Source organism: Notolepis coatsorum (assembly GCF_963971535.1).
Source record: "Notolepis coatsorum genome assembly, chromosome: 9".
NCBI lineage: Eukaryota > Metazoa > Chordata > Actinopteri > Aulopiformes > Paralepididae > Notolepis > Notolepis coatsorum.
In genome coordinates, this window is record NC_140173.1 from 148,311,309 (window position 1) to 148,338,808 (window position 27,500).

General features: G+C 44.1%; 1 protein-coding gene across 1 annotated transcript in view; it reads right to left on the bottom strand.

Annotated features, from left to right (window-relative positions):
* The window catches only part of arid4b (AT-rich interaction domain 4B), a gene marked incomplete at its 3' end in the record, with an annotated part of 132,132 nt that overhangs the window by 54,717 nt on the left and 49,915 nt on the right, over positions 1–27,500 (bottom strand). The window contains 4 exon segments of the mRNA XM_084322048.1: positions 3,544–3,635; positions 8,799–8,878; positions 12,635–12,725; positions 18,518–18,583. Of these exon segments, the coding sequence (XP_084178174.1) occupies positions 3,544–3,635; positions 8,799–8,878; positions 12,635–12,725; positions 18,518–18,583 (329 nt within the window).

A 27,500-nucleotide genomic window follows, 5' to 3' on the forward strand; every position in this document is an offset into this window, starting at 1 on the left:
AATATGAAAGACAACGCAAAATTGGTGCATACAAGTTCACCAGGAAATTAAAGTTTCCTGAGGGAGGACCTCCAGACCCCCTGCTTAAAGTGCCCCCCCCCCCCCCCCCCCCCGCCATGTTGAAACCAAACCTACGGCCTTTGCTAAAGCGCCGTAGTATTGGACATACACAGTAAATACTGGTCAAACAAGGATGAAACTAACACAGATCCTTTGCCATGAAGTACTCTCCCTTATTTATTGTTGTCCTTGTATACTATTGCTACTGTCATTTTGTATTTTATTTACTTGTACATAACCTTGTTTTTATTACAGCCTCCCACCACATCCTTCCCACAAAAGGCCTTGCTTTTTGGACAGGCTGCTTATGTATATAAGAATTTGTTCTTAATTGCTTGCCTGGATAAATAAAGGTTAACATTTTTTATAAATAAATTTAAAAAATCCTGATAAGTAGAAAGTACAAAGGCTTTCAGTTGAGGGTATTTTCAATATGTAGTTAAAGTCCACACAGGGTCTAGGCAGGACGGCGAGTAGAAATCAGCCATCGCATCAGATAAGCCTCAAATGATAACATACGGCAAATAACAAGCCCTTAACCATCGCAAGACGGTGGTTAGTAAGAGAGCAGATCAAATTAGATTAGCTGCAGATAACAATTCTGGTCACCCAGTGAATTATGTAATAATCGACCAATTATAGACGAGGTTCATCGTTAAAAACGTGATATGAAGTGGCGGCTAGGTGGTGTAGTGGTCTAAGGCACTCGCCACCAGTGTGGAGACGCTAGGATTCGCGTGTTCGAATCCAGCTCTCCACATTGTTTTTCAGTTTGGCTGGTCGTCCGCAGTAATACACATTGGCCGTATTACGGGGAGGGAAAAACTGAAGGGTGGGGATCGAACGTTGTGAACAAGCGACTCCTACAAGTCGGTTGGTGCGCCTGCGCAGTAGAATCAGGAAGTGTCGGGGGCAGCGTGAGCCTCCCACGCGTTACTCCTCGACACTGAGAGGTCGAGCTGCGCAGGTGAAAAGATGCGACTGCTGTTACCTCAAGTACCGGAGGGGACTTGTGCTATGTATGACTTAGTCCTCACTGCAGCCGGCTTGTGGGAGGCAAGAAACAGCGTTCGTGACAGGGGAGGGTTGAATTGGATGATACGAAATTGGGATGGGAGAAAAATATAGAAAATGGGAGAAAAAGTGGATCAAACAAAAACGTGATATGAACATATTGATCTATATAAGGGGGTAGAAATGGCCACCGAGAGGAAGATAAATCTTTTTTTTTGTGGTGAAGAAAATCACAATCTAAATCTATTCCGCGGAGACTTCCAACAGCAGTTATTCTGAGATAAAGACAATATTAGCGCGCTGGGAAAGCGGAGAGGGGGTCCGAGGTGCTGAGGTGCGGCTGGGACTGTTCCGAGTCAATATTGTATCAACGTTCTTAGGAATATTGACTTTCCCCTCAGTGCCACTGGGGAGGAGGAGGAGGAGGAGATAATGTAGCCCCAGAGTGTCCTCTTTACACCGAGCGGGAGGCCCAATTATCTCCAGCGGAAACCCCCCCGGCGCTTCCCTCCCCCCCCCCGACCCAACCTCCGCCTCCCCGGAGAGGAGACGCAATCAGGGCCTGAAACCCTCCACTGGCAGATTCGATTGAAAGAGAAAAAACGGCCCGATCCTCTGCGGCTGCACGGCTCGCGCTAAAAAGGCTGTCGCACACCCCCAGCCCTGGCAGATCGGGGTGGTAGGAGGCGGGCCGACCTCCTCTCTCCCTCCCCCGGTGCCTCCCTCGGGGCTCCTTTATGATGTGGGTTGGAGATGAGAACGCACCAAGCCCTGGCAGCACATCACCCCCCACCCTCTAGTGGTGGGGGAAAATATCGATACAGTATAGTATCGCGATACTTTGCTTGGCGATACTGTAGCGATACAAGGACACCAAGTATCGACATTTTACTACGCAAATTTCTTTTTTTTTAAAGGAAGTTGCATTGTTCATTTCAATACCTATAATAGTACAGTAGTCCACACACACACAAGTGCATTCAGTTAAGTTGGAATATGACTGTAATACAAACAGTTCAGTTTGTCAGGTACATGCAACACAGATTACAGTGTTGACATCCGTCTGCTTGAGAAAATACCATGTTCTGCAATAAAAATTATTGAAGTTAGATGAACAGACTGAAAACTTTATTTGATTAGATAAAACATGTTGACAAAGTTTTACTTTGCAGTTGAAAAAAGGTAATAAATCGCAATATTAATATCGCAATATATTTCGTACTATCGTATCGTGACTTAAGTATCGTGATAATATATTATCGTGAGGCCTCTGGTGATTCCCACCCCTAACTGGCTCCCCATCAAATCCCGCATCACCTACAAAACCCTCCTGCTCACCTACAAGTCCCTCCACGCTCTGGCACCTCAGTACCTCACTGACCTCCTCCACCCCCACACTCAGTCACGGTCCCTGCGATCCACAGACACTGGTCAGCTCTCCATCCCCCCAACCAGACTGCGGACCTTCGGGGACAGAGCCTTCAGTGTGGCAGCTCCCACCCTCTGGAACTCCCTCCCCGCAGAACTCCGCACCGCCCCAACTCTGGACTCATTCAGAAAACTGCTCAAAACCCACCTCTTCAACTTGGCCTTTAACCCCTAATCTCTCACTTTATATGTATATGTTGTGTCTGTCCACTGTCTGTTACTTTGTTATCCCCCCCCCTATGTAAAGCGACCTTGGGTCCCTTGAAAGGCGCTATATAAAATGAAGTAATTATTATTATTACTAATACTAGCAAAAACAAAAACAAAAAACACACGTAGCGCCACTGAACTGGCGGCTGCACTTGCACGCCACTCTAAATTATTGCGCATTCCATGATACAAGCTCTCGCCAGACGCACCAAGTTCCTGGTAGCCCCGCAAAAAACAACAACTTGAATACAAAAACATGTCATATATTTAATATAATTTCGTCTCCAGACAAAAAAGAATCAACACCTGTGCAAATGAAAGTTTAATACTTTTGAATACCCCGGCGATACCCTGGAAGACCCCTATCTCTTTGAACGGGGCGTCAACTGTATCTAAAAAATCCATCAGATCAGACGCATGTAATTTTCCTGAAGTCACTGGTGGATCACTGATTTTGTTACAGCTAAGTAAGCACTCACTATGCACGCCTGGCCTCTAGGCAGAGATCTTTCAAACTCATTTAGACCTCAAGCTACACTAAATCATAACATTCTCAAAAAAAATTTAATCATATTTCGCTCGTAAATGTTTAATCATATTTCGCTTGTAACAAGTAGTTCCACAGGTGTTGCCATCTTTAGTGTGATTAATGGTTAACCTCCAATAAGAATGTTGACCAACTGATCTGTTTATATGGCCAGGTCCTTGTGAAATAAAGACGGTAGATTCACCCTGCAGTGGGGGTTTACACAAGTATACTTGTTTCTGGCGCCCTAAGAGTTAACAGCCTGTTAGTCTGGGACTGACGTGATGAGGGGGTTAGATACTCACACAGGGTTGGATCTCCGGCCGCGGTTGCCCTTCTTGCCGATGACGGGCGTGCCGAAGTGCTCGGGGTTGGTGAGAGGAAGCCTGTCGAGCGTCTGGAACGGAAAAACCAACGGCACTCTAATCAGACGCCGTTCAAAAAAGGCGAAAGCGTAACGCCCTCATGACAGGTAAGAAATCTTCGTAAAATGTGTACAATTCTCGGTATGGGATCTTAATTGTAACGGTTATGGAACATTAGCAACGGGGAGGGGGGGGGGGTTACTGATCGGCAGCAAAGTGTTACGTTTACACCTTTTTACATTAGTGAAAAAGGTCATTGCTGGGATTTCAAAACCATTAACATTTGATCAATTCACAATTTATCATTTCAAACTGGTTCATTTCCAGAAGAAATTTAAATAGCTAAAGTCATACGACTGTATAAAACTGGGATATTTTTATATTCAGATAAAATTGTATTGCCTATATTTATGTCTTTCTACTATTCCCCTGCCCATACCTGTACCTCCTCCCCTCCCCCATGCTGCTATGACGCACGAATTTCCTCAGAGGAAATATGTGGCGTATATTTTGTGGTGTATGTGGTGACGTGGTGTATGTACATTATTTGAACGGCTTAAGGCTATATCTGTACTTGATATTTGTTTGTTATGTTGCATATTTGAAATAAACTTCAATCAATCAATCAATCAATCAATCAATCAATCAATCAATCAGTTGGAAAGTGAGGAGTTATCCTGTATAGCTGGAGAAATGATCAACGCCAGTTAGGGCACCTTGTGTGTATACTGTTTACCTTTACTCATAGCATATATTCAGATCCAAATTATTTATTGCCTATTTTTATTGTAACGTATAATAACCGATAGGGCCCACAGCACAGACCCTCATCTGCACCTCTGTTTACAAGGTTTATTTTTCTCATATTTTTATATTCAGAGTTAATTATATTGTTCCCACGCAGAGGAGCATTGCATTGTTGCTCCTCTTCATAACTGTGTCTGTACCTGTCAAGTCTGTCAAGTTTGTTTTGTTATATTCAGAGTTAATTATATTCCTCACTGTTTATTTTCCCCCTCGTATTTTTATATTCAGATAAAATTGTATCGCCTATATTTATGTCTTTCTACTATTACCCTGCGCATACCGGTACCTCCTCCCCTCCCCCATGCTGCTATGACGCCCGAATTTCCTCCAAGGAAATATGTGGTGTATGTTTTGTGGTGTATGTGGTGTATGTTTTGTGGTGTATGTTTTATGGTGTATGTTTTGTGGTGTATGTTTTGTGGTGTATGTGGTGTATGTTTTGTGGTGTATGTGGTGTGGTGTATGTTTTGTGGTGTATGTTTTATGGTGTATGTTTTGTGGTGTATGTTTTATGGTGTATGTTTTGTGGTGTATGTGGTGTATGTTTTGTGGTGTATGTGGTGTATGTTTTGTGGTGTATGTTTTATGGTGTATGTTTTGTGGTGTATGTTTTGTGGTGTATGTGGTGTATGTTTTGTGGTGTATGTTTTGTGGTGTATGTGGTGGATGGGTTGTATGTGGTGTGTGTTTTGTGGTGTACAGTATGTGGTGTATGTGGTGTACAGTACTGTATGTGGTGTATGTGTTGTGGTATGTAAGGCTGAGCCCGAACCCTGTTTTTAGGGTTCGAACGTTCGCCAGGGTTTATCGAACGAACGTTCGAACGTTCGTTTTTTTAAATTCTTTAATACATTTTTTTTTCATTTTTTTAATAATACTTTTTTTTTTTTTTTTATTATTATTATAGATCCTACGGAGGGCGGCATTGCATAGTCTATTGGTGAAAAACATGTTGTTTACAGTGGTGGCTGTTCATGTAAACATGTAATTAAACAAAGCACTCAGAAGAAAATAAACAAGCTACTGAATCAAAGTATGATAAACAATAGCCCTTGCAGTCACGTAAGGGGCTAGATAAACAAATGCATTCGTTTTGTGGCATTAACCGAACGTTATATAGTTAGTGTTACACGTTCAATAACAGGTATTCACTCTTGGTCGACGGGGAGGGGAGCCGGGAGGAGAGGCGCACGCCTCGGCTCAACAGACCCGTCCACCGTCTACCTCGGAACGGCCGGGCTCCCAACACGCCTGCCGCCCGTCCGCCCTACCACCGTTCCGAGGTAGACGGTGGACGGGTCTGTCCACCGTGCGCCTGCTGTTGTTTCCAACGCAACCACCTCCCGCCATGAAGCTCGCGCTCCGTGGCCGAAAAAGGATGGTATTCATTAATGATCCTTCTGCAGGTTCACCTACGGAAACCTTGTTACCGATTACTTCCTCGGCGGGGAGCTAACTACGGCTCCCCGGTAGCTACGGTAAGTCTGTTGAGGCTTGCCGATTGGTGGTAACAGCAGAGGCGGGTGCAAGCGGTGTGACGTAATTGGCAGAATCGCCTGTCAATCAAAATAGAGCTCTGGTTGAGAAATAGTATCCCGCTGCAGCCCGGCAGACCATACTGGTTGAGCCGAGTGCCTCGCATTCACATCACCTCAACCCCGTGCGCATCCTTTATTTTTTTTTCACCGAACGTTCGAACCTATTAATTAAAGTCCGAATGTCAGCGTAACGAACGAACGTTTGAACGTTCGGGCTCAGCCTTAGTGGTATGTGTGTGTTATGTAATGTGCTTTATTTGTGTTTTAAAGCTCAGGAGGACACGCCTCTGCTGTGTAAACTCCAATCCAATCCAATCCAACTTTATTTATAAAGCGCTTTAACAGCCACAGGGGCACAAAGTGCTGTACAGGTGGAGCATATTAAAAACTATTAGCAGCACTAAAAATAGATAAAAAAAAAACAAGAGTACCAAAACAGAGATAAAAAACATTAGGTAAATATAGGCAGCAATACAAGTTTAAATAGATCAGAGTACTTAAAAAAAATATTTAAAAGCAAGGGAAACAGTAACAAAACGATACAACAACAACACAGTAAGACAATAAGATCATAAAATCAACAAGCTACATGGTGTCGAAAGCCAGAGAGAAGAGGTGGGTCTTAAGGAGGCCTTTAAAACGGGGCAGTGATGAGGCCTGCCTAATCTGCAGTGGCAGCTCATTCCACATTTTGGGGGCGGCAACGGAGAAAGCACGGTCCCCCCTGAGCTTACGCCTAGTTGTAGGCACTACTAGGAGCAGCTGGTCAGCTGACCTGAGAGAGCGAGAAGGTGTATAGACCTGCAACAGCTCAGAGAGGTAGGGTGGAGCAAGGTCACGAAGGGCTTTAAAAGCAAATAAAAGAATTTTAAAATGAATCCTAAAGTGCACTGGGAGCCAGTGGAGTGAAAATAAAATCGGTGAGATGTGGTCGTATTTACGAGTGCCAGTTAAAAGACGGGCAGCGGCGTTCTGCACCATCTGAAGGCGAGCCACTGAGGATCCACTCACCCCTATATAAAGTGCATTGCAGTAATCCAGCCTGGTAGTCACAAATGCATGGATTACTGCTTCAAAATGCTGGGCGTGCAGGATGGGCTTAATTTTGGCCAGCTGCCTCAACTGGAAAAAACTTGTTTTAACCACGGCCTTGATCTGGCTGTCAAATTTAAGGTTTAAACTACTGGGGATCCTAATGAATGAAGCTGTTCCTCGGTGTTTTATCAATCAGCTGCTGTGGTAGAAGCAGAGCTATACTAGACGAGAAGGGGGTTTACAAAACATCATGGATGAAACCGTGTATAGCTGCTAAACTTGCCCCCCGATAAGGTCCCCAGAGTTTGCTCTGAACAGGGTACATCTGCATTTTGCTATGATGCCCCTCTAGCTCATGGAATGAACTCCAACATCCGATCTGCCCCCTCGCTGGAGACATTGAAGTCCCGACTAAAAACCACTTTTACTCCCTAGCCTTCACTAAACCCTGATTCTCCCACACCCTAACTCAGGGGTTCCCAAACTTTTCAGGCCGGGACCCAGAAAATAAGGCGTCAGAGAGCCGCGGCCCAATGCACATCGTCAGGCTTTTTTTTTTTTTTTTGCCAGGCGACCGATTTTTTAAGCCAAATATCACTTCAATCCTATTAAGTTAGTTCAAGTTAGTTATTAATTTATATGTGCTATTTATGAGAGGGCTAACTTGTTGCAAAATAATAATGATAATAATAATAGCCTCATTAAAATACTATTGTTGCTTCGGTTGTTTTCAGCGTTTTATGTGCATAATCTGTTATTTAGTTTGAAATGTTCGTTGAAATAAGTAGATTTTTCGTTTTTGTTTATTTATTAAGTTAATAAAAAACCATATAGTCACATTTTAGAATACAATAGAATAGAATTTTAGAATACAACTAGAAACACTGTCCTGGCCTGCTTCTAAGTTCAGTGGCCTGACCAAAAAAAAAAAAAAAAATAAAATAAATTGGAAATCATCTCACGGCCCACCCGTGGCTGCTCGCGGCCCACCTTTGGGTCGCGACCCCGACTTTGGGAACCACTGCCCTAACTCACACACTCCCGTGCAATTTTACCCTGCCCCCTCCCCCTTGTATCTCTTCTTGTGCTCCTCTGTCCCCTGTATGCTATACTGTACTTTGTGCTCCCCTATCCGTGTGTTGGCCTGCTGTTGTCCTATTCTCTGAATGTACGGTCTTGTCCTGTTGTGCCTTTTTGTATTTTTGTATTTTATATTATGACGTTTTATGCTTTGATTGTACAGCACTTTGGTTGGCTCTTGAGTTCTTAAACGTGCTTTATAAATAAATTACTTGACTTGACTTAACAGTCCTTATAAAGCCTCTGAGATTCTCTCCTCTGTTACAGAGTGTAAAACCTTGATCTCCAACCTTTGTCAATCAAGTTGTATGTGTTTTAATCGATTTGTTATCCTCGCTTTTTGCCTCGTCTTGTTGTCTTGTTATGATTTTGTCTGCTTTTTGCTAATTTCTGTATGTACACTCGCCCCCGTGGTGTAAATGAGGGAGACCTCAGTTGCTTTTTCGAGTGTAAATAAAGGTTTTGAAATTAAATTAAATATCAGTTTATGCTTCCTGGAAATAGTTCACACGGTGCAAGTGTTTGCTTTCGACTATAGTGAGGAAAGACATGTGCCCACTGTCGATTTGTGAGAAACAGAAGCGGCGTGTGATTGGTCTAGAGACAGACAGACAGCCCGGGGGCGCTGGCGTGTGATTGGTCTGCAGACAGACAGACAGACAGCCCGGGGGGGGGGGGGGGGGGCGCTGGCGTGTGATTGGTCTGCAGTGTGGTATATATACTACAGGAACTCACCTCGCTCTCTGCAAAGTGCCGCGCCCCCTTCAGGCAGAGGGAGGAGCGCCTCAGGGTCTTCTCGTCTCCGTCGTCAAACACTGCAGCGGTGAGAGAGGAAGAGAAGAGCAGCGTTAGGCTGAATGTAGGCCAGGGAGTCTACGCTCTCTCTCTCTCTCCTCTGTCGCTCTCTCTCTCCTCTGTCGCTCGCTCTCTCCTCTGTTGCTCGCTCTCTTCTCATCTGTCGCTCTCTCTGTCTCTCACTGTCTCTCTCTTTCGCTCTCTCTGTGTCTCTCTGTCGCTCTCTCTCTCCTCTGTCGCTCTCTCTCTCCTCTGTCGCTCGCTCTCTCCTCTGTCGCTCGCTCTCTCCTCTGTCGCTCGCTCTCTCCTCTGTTGCTCGCTCTCTTCTCATCTGTCGCTCTCTCTGTCTCTCTCTCTCCTCTCTCACTGTCTCTCTCTTTCTCTCTCCTCTGTCACTGTCTCTCTCTCTCTCTCACTGTCTCTCCTCGGTCACTGTCTCTCTCTCTCTCTATGTCTCTCACTGTCTCTCTCTAACCTCTGTCACTGTCTCTCTCTCTCTCACTGTCTCTCCTCGGTCACTGTCTCTCTCTCTCTCTATGTCTCTCACTGTCTCTCTCTCTCTCACCTCTGTCACTGTCTCTCACTGTCTTCTCTCTCTCTCTCTCTCTCTCTCTCTATGTCTCTCTCTCTATGTCTCTCTCTCTATGTCTCTCTCTCTATGTCTCTCTCTCTATGTCTCTCTCTCTATGTCTCTCTCTCTATGTCTCTCTCTCTCTGTGTCTCTCACTGTCTCCTCTCAATTCAATTCAATTCAATTCAATTCAAATGGGCTTTATTGACATGGGAAACATACGTTTACATTGCCAAAGCCAAACAAAACAAAAGAATCAAACAGAGAAAACAAAAGAAATCAGTACATTACAGAAGGAATTTCTTGTACAGTCTTTATGGTGGTTGTATTCCGTTGGATGTCCTTCTCTCTCTCTGTCTCTCTATCTCTGTCTCTCTCTCTCTCTCTCTCTCAGTGTGTGACTCTCTCTGTGTGTGGCTGTCTCTTTCTCTCTCCCTCACACTCTTTCCCGCAGTCTCTCCCCCCCCCCCCCCCCCCCCCCCCTCGATGCGTAGAGAACCTCCAACCATCTCGGTTACAGAGCGTGCCTTCCTTGCTTTAGCACAGCCTGCTGGTTTTATGATGCGATCAGAGGGATGTCTTCTGAGACAGGCGAGACGCGAGGACGCTTGGTGATTGGTCTGGCGGGACGCGAGGCTGCTTGGTGATTGGTCTTCTGAGACAGGCGGGACGCAAGGCTGCTTGGTGATTGGTCTTCTGAGACAGGCGGGACGCGAGGCTGCTTGGTGATTGGTCCGCGTCCCGGTGCTAGAGGTTTTATTAGCACCTCAAGGACAACTGACTGACTGACTGACTTGAAGTAGAGCAGGGAAACATGTTTGATTTGTGTCAGACTGCGTGAGGAGGAGTCAGCGAGAGAGAGGGACAGAAACTATTTCTGAGTATTTTTTAAACCTCTGCTCCTAGATATCTACAAAAACACATTTAGGCTACGTTCACACTGCTGGCAAAAGTGGCCCCGATTATGATTTATCTGTGACCCAGATAAAAATGTTACATGACAGTGTGAACAGCACAAATCACATGGTCCTAAATCAGAAACAGGTTTGATTTTTTGCAATGTGACCACATTGTCCTATCAGAATTCATGCAACTTTTACGTCACTCTAGACCAGGGGTTCTCAAACTTTTTTATACCACAACCCCATTTTATTTACGTAGATTCTTTTTGGCGACCCCACACTTAATGTATCACGTAATTTCAACGTGAAATTGAGGAATATCAAAATAAAAGCACACGTTGTTGAATGTGATGAATAAACTCTTGAATCTTGAATATATTAGAAAACTGTATTACAGCACTATGTTATCAATACACATTTATAAAACGAGGGATATTTAGACAAAATATGTTGCCAGAACATAAAAGAAAATTATTGATTATTATTTAAAAATGTTTACTTGCCAATGTCACCTACACACGACCCCACTTTGGGTCGCGACCCGTAGTTTGAGAACCGCTGCTCTAGATTGACATTCATCACAATTCTGTGGTGGCGGTCATTCTGTGAATATACCTCCTGCATACCTTATTGTGGTACTTCACTTAGGCAGTTCTCAGTGAGGTATAGAGGGTCCAATCTTTGGAATGCAGCTGATCTTGGTATGGACTCACAGACAGTGTATATACTAGCTTGGTGTGGACTCACAGACAGTGTATACTAGCTTGGTGTGGACTCACCGACAGTGTATATACTAGCTTGGTGTGGACTCACCGACAGTGTATATACTAGCTTGGTATGGACTCACCGACAGTGTATATACTAGCTTGGTGTGGACTCACAGACAGTGTATACTAGCTTGGTGTGGACTCACCGACAGTGTATATACTAGCTTGGTGTGGACTCACCGACAGTGTATATACTAGCTTGGTGTGGACTCACAGACAGTGTATATACTAGCTTGGTGTGGACTCACCGACAGTGTATACTAGCTTGGTGTGGACTCACCGACAGTGTATATACTAGCTTGGTGTGGACTCACCGACAGTGTATATACTAGCTTGGTGTGGACTCACCGACAGTGTATATACTAGCTTGGTGTGGACTCACAGACAGTGTATATACTAGCTTGGTGTGGACTCACAGACAGTGTATATACTAGCTTGGTGTGGACTCACAGACAGTGTATATACTAGCTTGGTGTGGACTCACCGACAGTGTATATACTAGCTTGGTGTGGACTCACAGACAGTGTATATACTAGCTTGGTGTGGACTCACAGACAGTGTATATACTAGCTTGGTGTGGACTCACAGACAGTGTATATACTAGCTTGGTGTGGACTCACAGACAGTGTATATACTAGCTTGGTGTGGACTCACAGACAGTGTATATACTAGCTTGGTGTGGACTCACCGACAGTGTATATACTAGCTTGGTGTGGACTCACAGACAGTGTATATACTAGCTTGGTGTGGACTCACAGACAGTGTATATACTAGCTTGGTGTGGACTCACAGACAGTGTATATACTAGCTTGGTGTGGACTCACAGACAGTGTATATACTAGCTTGGTGTGGACTCACCGACAGTGTATATACTAGCTTGGTGTGGACTCACCGACAGTGTATATACTAGCTTGGTGTGGACTCACAGACAGTGTATATACTAGCTTGGTGTGGACTCACAGACAGTGTATATACTAGCTTGGTGTGGACTCACCGACAGTGTATATACTAGCTTGGTGTGGACTCACCGACAGTGTATATACTAGCTTGGTGTGGACTCACAGACAGTGTATATACTAGCTTGGTGTGGACTCACAGACAGTGTATATACTAGCTTGGTGTGGACTCACAGACAGTGTATATACTAGCTTGGTGTGGACTCACAGACAGTGTATATACTAGCTTGGTGTGGACTCACCGACAGTGTGTATACTAGCTTGGTATGGACTCACCGACAGTGTATATACTAGCTTGGTGTGGACTCACCGACAGTGTATATACTAGCTTGGTGTGGACTCACAGACAGTGTATATACTAGCTTGGTGTGGACTCACCGACAGTGTATATACTAGCTTGGTGTGGACTCACAGACAGTGTATATACTAGCTTGGTGTGGACTCACAGACAGTGTATACTAGCTTGGTGTGGACTCACAGACAGTGTATATACTAGCTTGGTGTGGACTCACCGACAGTGTATATACTAGCTTGGTGTGGACTCACCGACAGTGTATATACTAGCTTGGTGTGGACTCACCGACAGTGTATATACTAGCATCGGTCAGCTTATTGATGGTGGCTTCCTGGTAAACTCCGTCTGGATTCTTCACCTCCACAACAGCACCCACCTGAAGGCAAAGGAAGACGGTGGTCACCGAGACGGCGATACGCAGAGCGGTACTCATATTCTTCCCACAGACATTGCAAAATGAAGTTTTCCATTGCACTATTTTTCATTTTCAAGGATGTCACTCAAAGGTTATAATTCACTTTTAAATGCTTTTTTTTTTTTTTAAAGCATCTTCTTGGCCTGCTTGCCAGCTAGAGCGAGCTAGAGCATCACACGCGAAGAAGAAATGAGGAAAAGCAGTTGGAGCGCGCGAGACAGCGACTCGACAGATTTTTATTAAAACAGAAATTGTTTTATCTTGATTCAGAACAATTTGATCATGGATGAACAAAACATTCAATGCGAATGGTTGATTTGAAAATTTCAAGGACTTTTTAAGCAACTTGTTAAAAAATTGGCTTTTTTACCCACTTATTTTAATGCAGGGGCAGAATAATCCCCTTGGGTGTTGTAGCTAAGATTAAGCTTAAAAAATGTATACAAATGTATTTTTCAAGACTATGGGGGAAGGGATTGTTATAATGTATAATTCAAGCAGTCAGACCTTCACCTGCAGGGTCCCATGAGGCTCCTACTTAGGTAGTATAATGAGTAACAGCTGTGTTGCATTGGACCTGTATTGCATTTGACAGCTTGAAATAAACATCACAAACGAGCATTCGGACTAGACCTTTACATTATTACACAAAACATTCAATGCGAATGGTTCATTTGAATTTCAATGACTTTTTAAGCACCTTGTTAAAAAAATTGGCTGTTTTCAAAGAATTCCAGGCCTTGACTTTTTTTTGTAAAAAATCAAGCACTTTAAGCACTTCAAGGACCGTGTGCAAAGTGCAAACCCTGTAATATTCTACTTTGGCAGAGTTTGGCGAGTTGAAGTTCAAGTTTTGTTTTATTTGTCACATATAAGGTACATGTACATTACAGTGAAATGCTTGGTTCTGTATGAGCCTCCTGAGATTGTGCTTCATACAGTAAAAAAAAGGAAAACAAATAAAGACCAAACACTATACAAAATATACAAAACTGGGCGGCTGGGTGGCGCAGCGGACATTGCGCTCGTCACCAATGCAAGAGACTCCGGTCTCGAATCCGGGTGTCAGCATTGCCTCCGGCTTGGGCCAGCCGTCATACTAACTCAATTGGCAGAGTTAGAGGGTGGAAGTCGATGGGTGGGGATTTGGACGTTGTGGACAGCGACTCCTACAGGTCGGTTGGGGGACGCCTGCACAGCAGAGACAGGAAGTAGCGGGGGCAGCGTGAGCCTCCCACACGTTACTCCTCGCCACTGAGAGTCCGCGCTGGCAGGTGAAAAGATGCGACAGGCTGCCTCCTCGTGTACCGGAGGGGACGCGTGATGCAAGGCTTCTATCCTCCCTACAACCGACCAGTGGGGGGCATAGTCTAGTAACGTTCAAGATAGGGGAGGGGAGAATTGGAAATACGAAATTGGGATGGGAGAAAAATAGAAAATAAGGAGAAAAAGTGGATAAAAAAATATATATATATACAAATCTAAAGTACAAAATGCAACAAATGCAAAAATAGGTGAGAGGTAGTGCAAATCTTTTAGTAATAAATAGATAAAATATGGTGTAGTGTTAAAAAGTGTCTAAATCTTTAAATGTGAATGTTTAAAGTGGGTGTGTTCATGTGGATGTTGTGCAATGAGCGTAGAATGGATCCAGCACCGTCTTTGTGAAATGAACCGTTAGCCGAGATCCGAATGATAGGAGTATTGTTCAGTAACAGTATCACAACTTAATAAGCATGTGAAAAACAGGGCTGAACGATATATTTGATACATTCATTGCGACGACTGCAATGTGGTATTTTTATTTATTTATTTACATTTTCATTTTTTCTTTATACTTTATAAAATGCATGTGAGAAATGAGAGAAAGTGATCTCCAACCTTTGTCAATCAAGTTGTACGTGTTTTATTAGATTTGTTATCCTTGCTTTTTGTTTCGTCTTGTCGTCTTATTAGATTCAGATTCAGATTCCTTTATTGTCACGTCAGTCAGTACCTTACAGCAAGAAAAGAGTGAAAATCACTTTGTTGTGGTTCCTCGACCGTAGCAGCATCCAATATAATATAAAATAAAATAAAATGAAAATAGCATAGAATAGAATAAAATAAGATAGGATAAAATAACAGCAAGATGACTATGTACAGTTCTAACAAAGTGTGCAGTGTGCAGATAACAGGGTGCAGATATATAAAAAACTATATAAAATATAAATAACAAAATGGCTATGTACAGATATATTATGATTTAATGTAGCCAAAGTGGTCAAATGTCAATGTTACCTGACCTCCACTTGGGTAGGCATGCATGCAATAGAGTACAGGGGAGCGGCAGGAGTGACTAAGACTCTCTTAATGTTTTTATATGTTTTTTTTTATGCTCATTTCCGTTTGTACACTCAACGTGAGTGTAAATGAGGGAAACCTCATTCATATTGATTTGATATATTGCGACGACTGCAATGTGGTCATTTTATAAAATGCATAATTGATGTGATAAATGAGAGCAAGTGAGACTGAGAGGAGTCTGGCAGACTTGCTTCCCTCAAACACTGGGCTCGTGTGCAGGAGGCTAATACAGTGAGATTGGTTATCACTAGGACACCCAATAGGATACAGTGTAATGCTGTTGGGTTACACTTCCATAGCAAGTAAACACATTTCCACAATGTGCCACTGGAAGAGTTTCAAATGACGTGTAAAGGAAATGCCGATTCTAAAACCTTAAAAACGTTTGTTATTTCGTAAAATACCTGCTAAAATAATGTGATATTTAGTTCGTATCATTCTGCCTCATTTGAAAATAACTCTTTGTATAATTCTGTGTTTGTTTTATTCCACACGGTTTTTATAGCATTAGGATCATTTAGATTGTCAGGCAAGTTGTCACAGAAAATTACATTACAAATAATCACAACTTTGTGCCACTAATTGTACTATGTGGCAAACCCTATGCTTGGGACCATGCTGGAAATAAAGTGTTGTCACTTTTGCATGTCATCCCTTGAATTTGTTGTGTCTTTGGATCCATAAATAAAAAATCAATCAATATGCGTATATGCTGTGTGATTCTATATGATGATTTAGCTTATTTCTGTATGTACACTCCACTGTAAATGAGGGAAACCTCAGTTGCCTTTTCGAGTTTAAATACAGGTTTAAAATGAAAACCCCACGCATCTGGTTCCCTGAGGAATTCGGCTATTTTCAAACACCATTAGACCCAGGTAACTGAACCACTAATTGAACCCTTCAGATGATGGTATATAACATATAACGTTTTGAAATTATTTTGCACATCCGATGTATTTGCTGTCAATCCAAATCACTTGGGAGTGTGATTGTGATATATCACAAGAAAGTACTCAACCTCTACTGTCTTTAACTATGAATGAACACAACACTCTAACTCACCATCTTTAGATAATAAAGTACTCAACCTCTACTGTCTTTAACTATGAATGAACACAACACTCTAACTTACCATCTTTAGATAATAAAGTACTCAACCTCTACTGTCTTTAACTATGAGTGAATACAACACTCTAACTTACCATCTTTAGATAATAAAGTACTCAACATCTACTGTCTTTAACTATGAATGAACACAACACTCTAACTCACCATCTTTAGATAATAAAGTACTCAACCTCTACTGTCTCTAACTATGAATGAACACAACACTCTCACCATCTTTAGATAATAAAGTACTCAACCTCTACTGTCTCTAACTATGAATGAACACAACACTCTCACCATCTTTAGATAATAAAGTACTCAACCTCTACTGTCTTTAACTATGAGTGAATACAACACTCTAACTTACCATCTTTAGATAATAAAGTACTCAACCTCTCCTGTCTTTAACTATGAATGAACACAACACTCTAACTCACCATCTTTAGATAATAAAGTACTCAACCTCTACAGTCTCTAACTATGAATGAACACAACACTCTAACTCACCATCTTTAGATAATAAAGTACTCAACCTCTACTGTCTTTAACTATGAGTGAACACAACACTCTAACTTACCATCTCTAGATAATAAAGTACTCAACCTCTACTGTCTTTAACTATGAGTGAACACAACACTCTAACTTACCATCTTTAGATAATAAATTACTCAACATCTACTGTCTTTAACTATGAATGAACACAACACTCTAACTCACCATCTTTAGATAATAAAGTACTCAACCTCTACTGTCTTTAACTATGAATGAACACACACTCTAACTCACCATCTTTAGATAATAAAGTACTCAACCTCTACTGTCTTTAACTATGAATGAACACAACACTCTAACTCACCATCTTTAGATAATAAAGTACTCAACCTCTACAGTCTCTAACTATGAATGAACACAACACTCTAACTCACCATCTTTAGATAATAAAGTACTCAACCTCTACAGTCTCTAACTATGAATGAACACAACACTCTAACTCACCATCTTTAGATAATAAAGTACTCAACCTCTACTGTCTTTAACTATGAATGAACACAACACTCTAACTCACCATCTTTAGATAATAAAGTACTCAACCTCTACAGTCTCTAACTATGAATGAACACAACACTCTAACTCACCATCTTTAGATAATAAAGTACTCAACATCTACTATCTTTAACTATGAATGAACACAACACTCTAACTTACCATCTCTAGATAATAAATTACTCAACATCTACTGTCTTTAACTATGAGTGAATACAACACTCTAACTCACCATCTTTAGATAATAAATTACTCAACATCTACTGTCTTTAACTATGAGTGAATACAACACTCTAACTCACCATCTTTAGATAATAAAGTACTCAACATCTACTGTCTTTAACTATGAGTGAACACAACACTCTAACTTACCATCTTTAGATAATAAAGTACTCAACATCTACTGTCTTTAACTATGAGTGAATACAACACTCAAAGACATTAACCAAACTGTGCGAAGAGACCTGCAAAGCAAAGACACATTCTACTAAAGCAATTGTTGTTTCTCTATATTGTCTATATATACAAATCACTGTAATTTGGCCATTGTTACACTCTTGACGAGAAACCCACTGGCTTACACTAATTTACAAAACCCTCCTTGGTCTGACCCCTCCTTATTTGATACACTTGTTAAAATGAGTCAATCCTCCTCTTTCCAATTGGCTGCTCCCAGCAGTTGGAACGATATACAAAATGGATCCCCGCTCACTACTTTTAAGGACTCTATCACCGAGTTGTTTACACACCCCTGCAGCCGTCACCCAGCCTTTTAACTGTCATCGGTCTGTTCTGCTTCATGTCTTTGATGAGTGTTTTAATTATTTCCCTTACCTCTGTGATGTATGTATCGTCTGTCTCTTTTATATTTTATTATATTCTTGTCCTCTTTCCCTGTTACCCTCTGAGAGGCCCTTTTGTCCTCTCACCAGGCCGTCAGTGTGAATAACAATTTGTTCTTAATTGACCCGCCTGGTTAAATAAAGGTTAAATAAATCAAACAGAAGTGTTTCCTCTCTATGTTCAGACAAAATTTAATCAAAACCTCTGTTTAAAGAGCGACATTAATAGTAATGTGATAATTAGGACACCAATTACTATCAAATTAATCGTACCAGGGTTTTTTTCCCTATCCATTTTCCTTTTTTTGGGCAAGCATCCAGGGGTATCATTACCCTTGGCACTGTTCACCTCCAACCCTGATCGACATGTAGCCTCTCAGTGCCGGGCTCCTCGATTACAAGCCTTCTTACCTTCAGAGGTCCTTTGATGTGCTCGTCGTGAACCTCGGCTGTCGACAGGTCCGGTTTAAAGGTCACCTGGGGAGAGGAGAGGAGAGGAGGGGGCGGAGCGTCAGTAACCGGAGTAAACCAACACCTCCCTGCGGGGGTGCCAAGCAGGTTCTTTCAGCTCAGAGGGACTCGGTAATGGGGCTGCTTCACAATGAATCAACTGGACTGGACTGGGCTGGACTGGACTGGGCTGGGCTGGGCCAGGACTAAGGAGCTCTCTATTGAAGCAGGCTTTGATACAGGGTTCCCACAGACATTGCAAAATTCAAGGACTTTCAAGTACTTTTCCAAGCACTATTTTTCATTTTAAAAAGTAATTTAAAAGGATACAATTCACTTTGAAATGTTTTTTTTTTTTTTTTTTGTCGGATCCAATATTTATGGCTTAAAACCAATTTCCGACAATTAGTTACACTTTAAATTAAAAAAGAAAATTCTTGATTCAGACATTTTTTATCATGGATGAACAACTTGTAAATGGTAAATGTAAATGGTTGATTTGAATTTCAATGACTTTTTAAGCACCTTGTTAATTTTTTTTGCTGTTTTCAAGGAATTCCAGGCCTTGACTTTTTTTGGTCAAAAATCAAGCACTTTAAGCACTTCAAGGACCTTGTGCAAACCCTGTTGATAACATCATAACAGAGAAACATCTTCCATGTATGAAAGATTAGGTTTACTGGAGAAACATCTTCCATGTACGAAAGATTAGGTTTAGTGGAGAAACATCTTCCATGTACGAAAGATTAGGTTTAGTGGAGAAACATCTTCCATGTACGAAAGATTAGGTTTAATTAGTGGAGAAACATCTTCCATGTACGAAAGATTAGGTTTAATTAGTGGAGAAACATCTTCCATGTACGAAAGATTAGGTTTAGTGGAGAAACATCTTCCATGTACAAAAGATTAGGTTTAATTAGTGGAGAAACATCTTCCATGTACAAAAGATTAGGTTTACTGGAGAAACATCTTCCATGTACGAAAGATTAGGTTTACTGGAGAAACATCTTCCATGTACGAAAGATTAGGTTTACTGGAGAAACATCTTCCATGTACAAAAGATTAGGTTTAGTGGAGAAACATCTTCCATGTACAAAAGATTAGGTTTAATTAGTGGAGAAACATCTTCCATGTACGAAAGATTAGGTTTAGTGGAGAAACATCTTCCATGTACGAAAGATTAGGTTTACTGGAGAAACATCTTCCATGTACAAAAGATTAGGTTTAATTAGTGGAGAAACATCTTCCATGTACGAAAGATTAGGTTTACTGGAGAAACATCTTCCATGTACAAAAGATTAGGTTTACTGGAGAAACATCTTCCATGTACAAAAGATTAGGTTTACTGGAGAAACATCTTCCATGTACAAAAGATTAGGTTTACTGGAGAAACATCTTCCATGTACAAAAGATTAGGTTTACTGGAGAAACATCTTCCATGTACAAAAGATTAGGTTTACTGGAGAAACATCTTCCATGTACAAAAGATTAGGTTTAGTGGAGAAACATCTTCCATGTACAAAAGATTAGGTTTACTGGAGAATGTTCTGAATCCTAATCCACGGAAAAGACCCTGCTGGAACTCACCGAGTCACAGGATGAGACGGAATATTGAACGATGACATTTCACAAAATGAAATCCCAGGGGTTAAAGTGTCCCTCGATCGCCGCTCGATAAACTCGGCGGCCGGCTTAGAGTTTATTAAAGTTACACAGTGAAGGGTTATTAAAGTAAACCGACGGGGGCTTAACATGGTAGATGGGAAAACAAGATTGTGATGCGATACAAGACGGAGATAGTAACTTCAATATCTGCTGCGACGTGAGCGCAGGACCCTCGCCACCCGCTGCCCCCCATAACAGGGTAGTGAGTCACAGTGCAGGACCCTGGCCGCTGACCCCCATAACAGGGTAGTGAGTCACAGTGCAGGACCCTCGCTGCTGACCCCCATAACAGGGTAGTCGTCAGTCACAGTGCAGGACCCTCGCTGCTGACCCCCATAACAGGGTAGTCAGTCACAGAGCAGGACCCTGGCCGCTGCCCCCCATAACAGGGTAGTCAGTCACAGAGCAGGACCCTCGCTGCTGCCCCCCATAACAGGGTAGTCGGTCACAGTGCAGGACCCTGGCCGCTGCCCCCCATAACAGGGTAGTCAGTCACAGAGCAGGACCCTCGCCGCTGCCCCCCATAACAGGGTAGTGAGTCACAGTGCACGACCCTGGCCGCTGCCCCCCATAACAGGGTAGTGAGTCACAGTGCAGGACCCTCGCCGCTGCCCCCCATAACAGGGTAGTCGGTCACAGAGCAGGACCCTGGCCGCTGCCCCCCATAACAGGGTAGTGAGTCACAGTGCAGGACCCTGGCCGCTGCCCCCCATAACAGGGTAGTGAGTCACAGTGCAGGACCCTCGCCGCTGCCCCCCATAACAGGGTAGTCGGTCACAGTGCAGGACCCTCGCCGCTGCCCCCCATAACAGGGTAGTCTGTTATGGTGATAGATGGTAATCTGATCGAGCTGCGGTGGTCTTCCGTCATGGCAGCCAGCACTACTGGGCAGGAGGGCAGACGTGAGGCCTGACAGTTACAGCTGAACCACTGAATTCACATTGATATTGAATCAAACGTCTTCCGTATGACTAAGGCTGAGACGATATGCCATTTGGAAGAATCGATCAATCGGGACAAAATTATCGATAAATATCGATATGTATTAGGGCGGCTACGTGGCGTAGTGGGCAAGGCGCTCGCCGCGAAATCTGGAGACGCTGGGCTCGCCTGTTCGAGCCCAGCGCTCCACATTTGCTTTCAGTTTAGCTGGTCGTCCGTACTAATACACATTGGCCGTATTAGGGGGTGGGAAACTGATGGGTGGGGATCGGGCGTTGTGGACAGCGACTCCTACAGGTCGGTTGGTGCGCCTGCGCAGTAGAATCAGGAAGTGTCGGGGGCAGCGTGAGCCTCCCACGCGTTACTCCTCGCCACTGAGAGATCGAGCTGCGCAGGTGAAAAGATGCGACTGCTGTTACCTCAAGTACCGGAGGGGACTTGTGCTATGTATGACTTAGTCCACATTGCAGCCGGCTTGTGGGAGGCAAGAATTAAAAGATTAGGTTTACTGGAGAAACATCTTCCATGTACAAAAGATTAGGTTTACTGGAGAAACATCTTCCATGTACAAAAGATTAGGTTTACTGGAGAAACATCTTCCATGTACAAAAGATTAGGTTTACTGGAGAAACATCTTCCATGTACAAAAGATTAGGTTTACTGGAGAAACATCTTCCATGTACAAAAGATTAGGTTTAGTGGAGAAACATCTTCCATGTACAAAAGATTAGGTTTACTGGAGAATGTTCTGAATCCTAATCCACGGAAAAGACCCTGCTGGAACTCACCGAGTCACAGGATGAGACGGAATATTGAACGATGACATTTCACAAAATGAAATCCCAGGGGTTAAAGTGTCCCTCGATCGCCGCTCGATAAACTCGGCGGCCGGCTTAGAGTTTATTAAAGTTACACAGTGAAGGGTTATTAAAGTAAACCGACGGGGGCTTAACATGGTAGATGGGAAAACAAGATTGTGATGCGATACAAGACGGAGATAGTAACTTCAATATCTGCTGCGACGTGAGCGCAGGACCCTCGCCACCCGCTGCCCCCCATAACAGGGTAGTGAGTCACAGTGCAGGACCCTGGCCGCTGACCCCCATAACAGGGTAGTGAGTCACAGTGCAGGACCCTCGCTGCTGACCCCCATAACAGGGTAGTCGTCAGTCACAGTGCAGGACCCTCGCTGCTGACCCCCATAACAGGGTAGTCAGTCACAGAGCAGGACCCTGGCCGCTGCCCCCCATAACAGGGTAGTCAGTCACAGAGCAGGACCCTCGCTGCTGCCCCCCATAACAGGGTAGTCGGTCACAGTGCAGGACCCTGGCCGCTGCCCCCCATAACAGGGTAGTGAGTCACAGAGCAGGACCCTCGCTGCTGCCCCCCATAACAGGGTAGTCAGTCACAGAGCAGGACCCTCGCCGCTGCCCCCCATAACAGGGTAGTGAGTCACAGTGCACGACCCTGGCCGCTGCCCCCCATAACAGGGTAGTGAGTCACAGTGCAGGACCCTCGCCGCTGCCCCCCATAACAGGGTAGTCGGTCACAGAGCAGGACCCTCGCCGCTGCCCCCCATAACAGGGTAGTCGGTCACAGAGCAGGACCCTGGCCGCTGCCCCCCATAACAGGGTAGTGAGTCACAGTGCAGGACCCTCGCCGCTGCCCCCCATAACAGGGTAGTCGGTCACAGAGCAGGACCCTGGCCGCTGCCCCCCATAACAGGGTAGTGAGTCACAGTGCAGGACCCTGGCCGCTGCCCCCCATAACAGGGTAGTGAGTCACAGTGCAGGACCCTCGCCGCTGCCCCCCATAACAGGGTAGTCGGTCACAGTGCAGGACCCTCGCCGCTGCCCCCCATAACAGGGTAGTCTGTTATGGTGATAGATGGTAATCTGATCGAGCTGCGGTGGTCTTCCGTCATGGCAGCCAGCACTACTGGGCAGGAGGGCAGACGTGAGGCCTGACAGTTACAGCTGAACCACTGAATTCACATTGATATTGAATCAAACGTCTTCCGTATGACTAAGGCTGAGACGATATGCCATTTGGAAGAATCGATCAATCGGGACAAAATTATCGATAAATATCGATATGTATTAGGGCGGCTACGTGGCGTAGTGGGCAAGGCGCTCGCCGCGAAATCTGGAGACGCTGGGCTCGCCTGTTCGAGCCCAGCGCTCCACATTTGCTTTCAGTTTAGCTGGTCGTCCGTACTAATACACATTGGCCGTATTAGGGGGTGGGAAACTGATGGGTGGGGATCGGGCGTTGTGGACAGCGACTCCTACAGGTCGGTTGGTGCGCCTGCGCAGTAGAATCAGGAAGTGTCGGGGGCAGCGTGAGCCTCCCACGCGTTACTCCTCGCCACTGAGAGATCGAGCTGCGCAGGTGAAAAGATGCGACTGCTGTTACCTCAAGTACCGGAGGGGACTTGTGCTATGTATGACTTAGTCCACATTGCAGCCGGCTTGTGGGAGGCAAGAAACAGCGTCCGTGACAGGGGAGGGTTGAATTGGATGATACGAAATTGGGATGGGAGAAGAATATAGAAAATGGGAGAAAAAGTGGATAAAAAAAAAAAAAATCGATATGTATTAGTATTTTTAAAAAAAATATATTTTTTTATTATTATTTAAACAACAAATGTATGTTTATTTTGCAGCAGTTCTTTGTCGTTGCCTCTCGGTCGCTGGTCTCTGGATGTGATGGAGGAGTGCGCTGCATGTTGAATGCACAGTGCAGAGTTGCAATTCAACTGGATTTACATGAAATGGGGGTGTTTTAACAAAAACTTGGCCCGCTGGGCAGCTAGAGCGAGCTGGAGCAGCACACGCGGACAAATGAGGAAAAGCAGTTGGAGCGCGCGAGACACCGACTCGTCAGATTTTATTAACAGAACAAAATAAAAGATTTCTTGATTCAGAACAATTTCATCATGGATGAACAAAACATTCAATGCGAATGGTTGATTTGAATTTCAAGGACTTTTTAAGCACTTCAAGGACCTTGTGTGAACCCTGGAAAAGTTAATGTTGACATAAAACTCACAATAAGACTATATTATCTTAACATAAAAGCAAACACAATATCTGTCAAAATAGGATATTTCGACTAGATCGTGCAACCAGGCGGCAAACAGGCAGGCGGCAAGCAGGCAGGCAGACACCTTATTATATCTACTAAGCTTGGTAGCGATCAACTACTCCATAAACCGTAAACAAAGAGGCCTATTATGATGTGGGATCCTAATATGAAAAACGATGTGATCTAATGTTCTATGCATTACCTTGACTCGTCTATTTTGCTACTATCTATTTTATAGGCCTACTTATTTTATGTCTGCACTTTGTCAATTTTGTGCACATTTTATAAAAAAATTTAGTGTTTATCGCTTTTTACTACTGGGCAGTCCAGTAGAGAGAGAGAGAGGAGGAACAGGAGACAGAGTGGGGGGAAGACATTCGGCAAATAACGACGGGTCCGGGAATCGAACCCGGGTCGGCCGTGCCGTTATGTGGTTCGCCACTGGGGGGCGCCCCTATTTTTGCGCTCATTTTATGTCTTTTTATTTGAATTAAAAGAAATGTGCTGCTATGAAGCACTTTGAGCTGCAATTCTTGTATGAAAGGTGCTCTACAAATAAAGTGTATTATTTATTATAAACGAAGAGAAAGGTGTTAAGCGCTGCACCGCACTACAACCGGCCTGCTGGCACATTTTGGCACTTAACGCTGTTTCAAGTGCAACGACACACCAGGACCAGCCGTCCTTACAGCCCATCTGTGATGGCAGCACCAGGAGACGGGGCGCCAGCTGACTGGAAGGGGGAAGGCAGGGCGGCGTCTGGGGGGGGGGGGGGGGGGGGGGGGGCAAGAAACCTGGCTGAGGAGAGAGCTGCATTCCTGCTCGGGAGAAGAGAGGAATTCCCTTCCCTTCCCTCACAGGGACCGGCAGGGAGCCTCTCCACCAGCAGAGGGAGGGGAGAGGAGAGGAGAGGAGAGGAGAGGAGAGGAGAGGAGAGGAGAGGAGAGGAGAGGAGAGGAGGAGAGGAGAGGAGAGGAGAGGAGAGGAGAGAGGAGAGGGGAGAGAGAGAGAGAAGAGAGAAGAGAGAAGAGAGAAGAGAGAAGAGAGAAGAGAGAAGAGAGAGAAGAGAGAGAGGAGAGAGAGAGAGAGAGAGAGACAGAGAGAGGGGGGGGGGGGAGAGTGTGTGTGTGTACTGGACCGATAGTGTATCTCTCCCCCTCTCTCCCTTTCTCACCTGTCTGTGTCTCTTAGTGCCTCTCCTCTGTCTCTGTCTCTCTCTCTCTCTTCCTCTCTCTCTTCCTCACTCTCTCTCTTCCTCACTCTCTCTCTCTCTTCCTCACTCTCTCTCTTCCTCACACTCACTCTCTCTCTTCCTCACTCTCTCTCTTCCTCACACTCACTCTCTTTCTGCCTCTCTCCTCTCTCTCTCTCTTCCTCACACTCTCTCTTTCTGCCTGTCTCTCCTCTCTCTCTCTTCCTCACACGCTCTCGCTTTCTCTTTCTCTCTCTCTCTCTCTCTCTCTTTAATAGAGATTTGTATCTAGTTTTAACTTTTAGCTCCACACACACATGGCATGTTCTTTTTACTCTTTGACTAGTTTTAGTCCTACTTAATTTATGTTCTTTGACTAGTTTTAGTCCTACTTATTTTATGTTCTTTGACTAGTTTTAGTCCTACTTATTTTATGTTCTTTGACTAGTTTTAGTCCTACTTATTTTATGTTCTTTGACTAGTTTTAGTCCTACTTATTTTATGTTCTTTGACTAGTTTTAGTCCTACTTATTTTATGTTCTTTGACTAGTTTTAGTCCTACTTATTTTATGTTCTGACTAGTTTTAGTCCTACTTAATTTATGTTCTTTTTTTGTACACTCTTATTAGTTTTTATGTTGTTCTTGAGATTTGTTCCACAAATATAAAGCGCCCCTACATCGAATACATTATTATTATTATTGTTATTATTACCCCCCCCCCCCCTCAAGGTGGGTGAGACCGGTACGAGGAGCAGAGCGGCCGACAGACTACACCCTCCGCCGGCCGGGACTCATCACCCCGTGGGCCAGATAACGGAGGACAGAATGACACTCCGCCGGCCGGGACTCATCACCCCGTGGGCCAGATAACTGAGGACAGAATGACACACCGCCGGCCGGGACTCATCACCCCGTGGGCCAGATAACGGAGGACAGAATGACACACCGCCGGCCGGGACTCATCACCCCGTGGGCCAGATAACGGAGGACAGAATGACACGCCGCCGGCCGGGACTCATCACCCCGTGGGCCAGATAACGGAGGACAGAATGACACGCCGCCTGGGATCGTGTGTCAGATGGAGGATGGATGCTGGTCGGCTCGCCCCGTGGTTTCTCACTATGAACAACATTCCAGAAGTTATTTCATGGTCGTCTGTCACTAGCGCTGGGAGGCATGCTGGGTAATAAAGCACAGCGTCAAGGACCCACACAGAGACATGGATCTATTCTTTACTATACCGTCGTCCACCATATATATATATCTAACCCTTTCACTACCACACTACAGAAGGTTAACCCTTTCACTACCACACTACAGAAGGTTAACCCTTTCACTACCACACTACAGAAGGTTAACCCTTTCACTACCACACTACAGAAGGTTAACCCTTTCACTACCACACTACAGAAGGTTAACCCTTTCACGACTACACTACATAAGGTTAACCCTTTCACGACTACACTACATAAGGTTAACCCTTTCACGACTACACTATGGATGTAACAATTTTGCAACACAGTAATCCAGTAGGGACCTCATTTATTGACATGATATTTCAGTATCAATCTAGCTTATTACGATGTGCTACGACGACAAGAGTGGCTCGATGACAAGTTACGACTTCATGTCCAAACTAGTTAGGTTATGCCCCCAAGTACCCAAGTAATCACGATGCGACCAAATTTTAGAAGCCGGTTTATTTACAAACTAACGAGTGTGGACTTGACACCCTGATTTAGGAGACACGTGGCACGTGGCTGGGTGCGCCCCAGTGCAGAACCCCATCTCTCTGAGCGAGGAGTCGTCCGTATCTCCTGTAAGACTCTGCCACATGTATCATCATCACGTTTCACAGGTAAATTACTGGCAACCCCAGAGTGTTTCATTTGGTCAAAAGGGACTGAATATAAAAGCGGCTGCACCATCCTATGTTACCACGGCAACCGTTCGTTCACCGTGCCATTCCCATCCTTTATGGCAGAGATTCGTCGCACACATCTTTAAAACTCACATTTTACCTCAGGAGATACGGCAAATAACGAATCTAATCATCA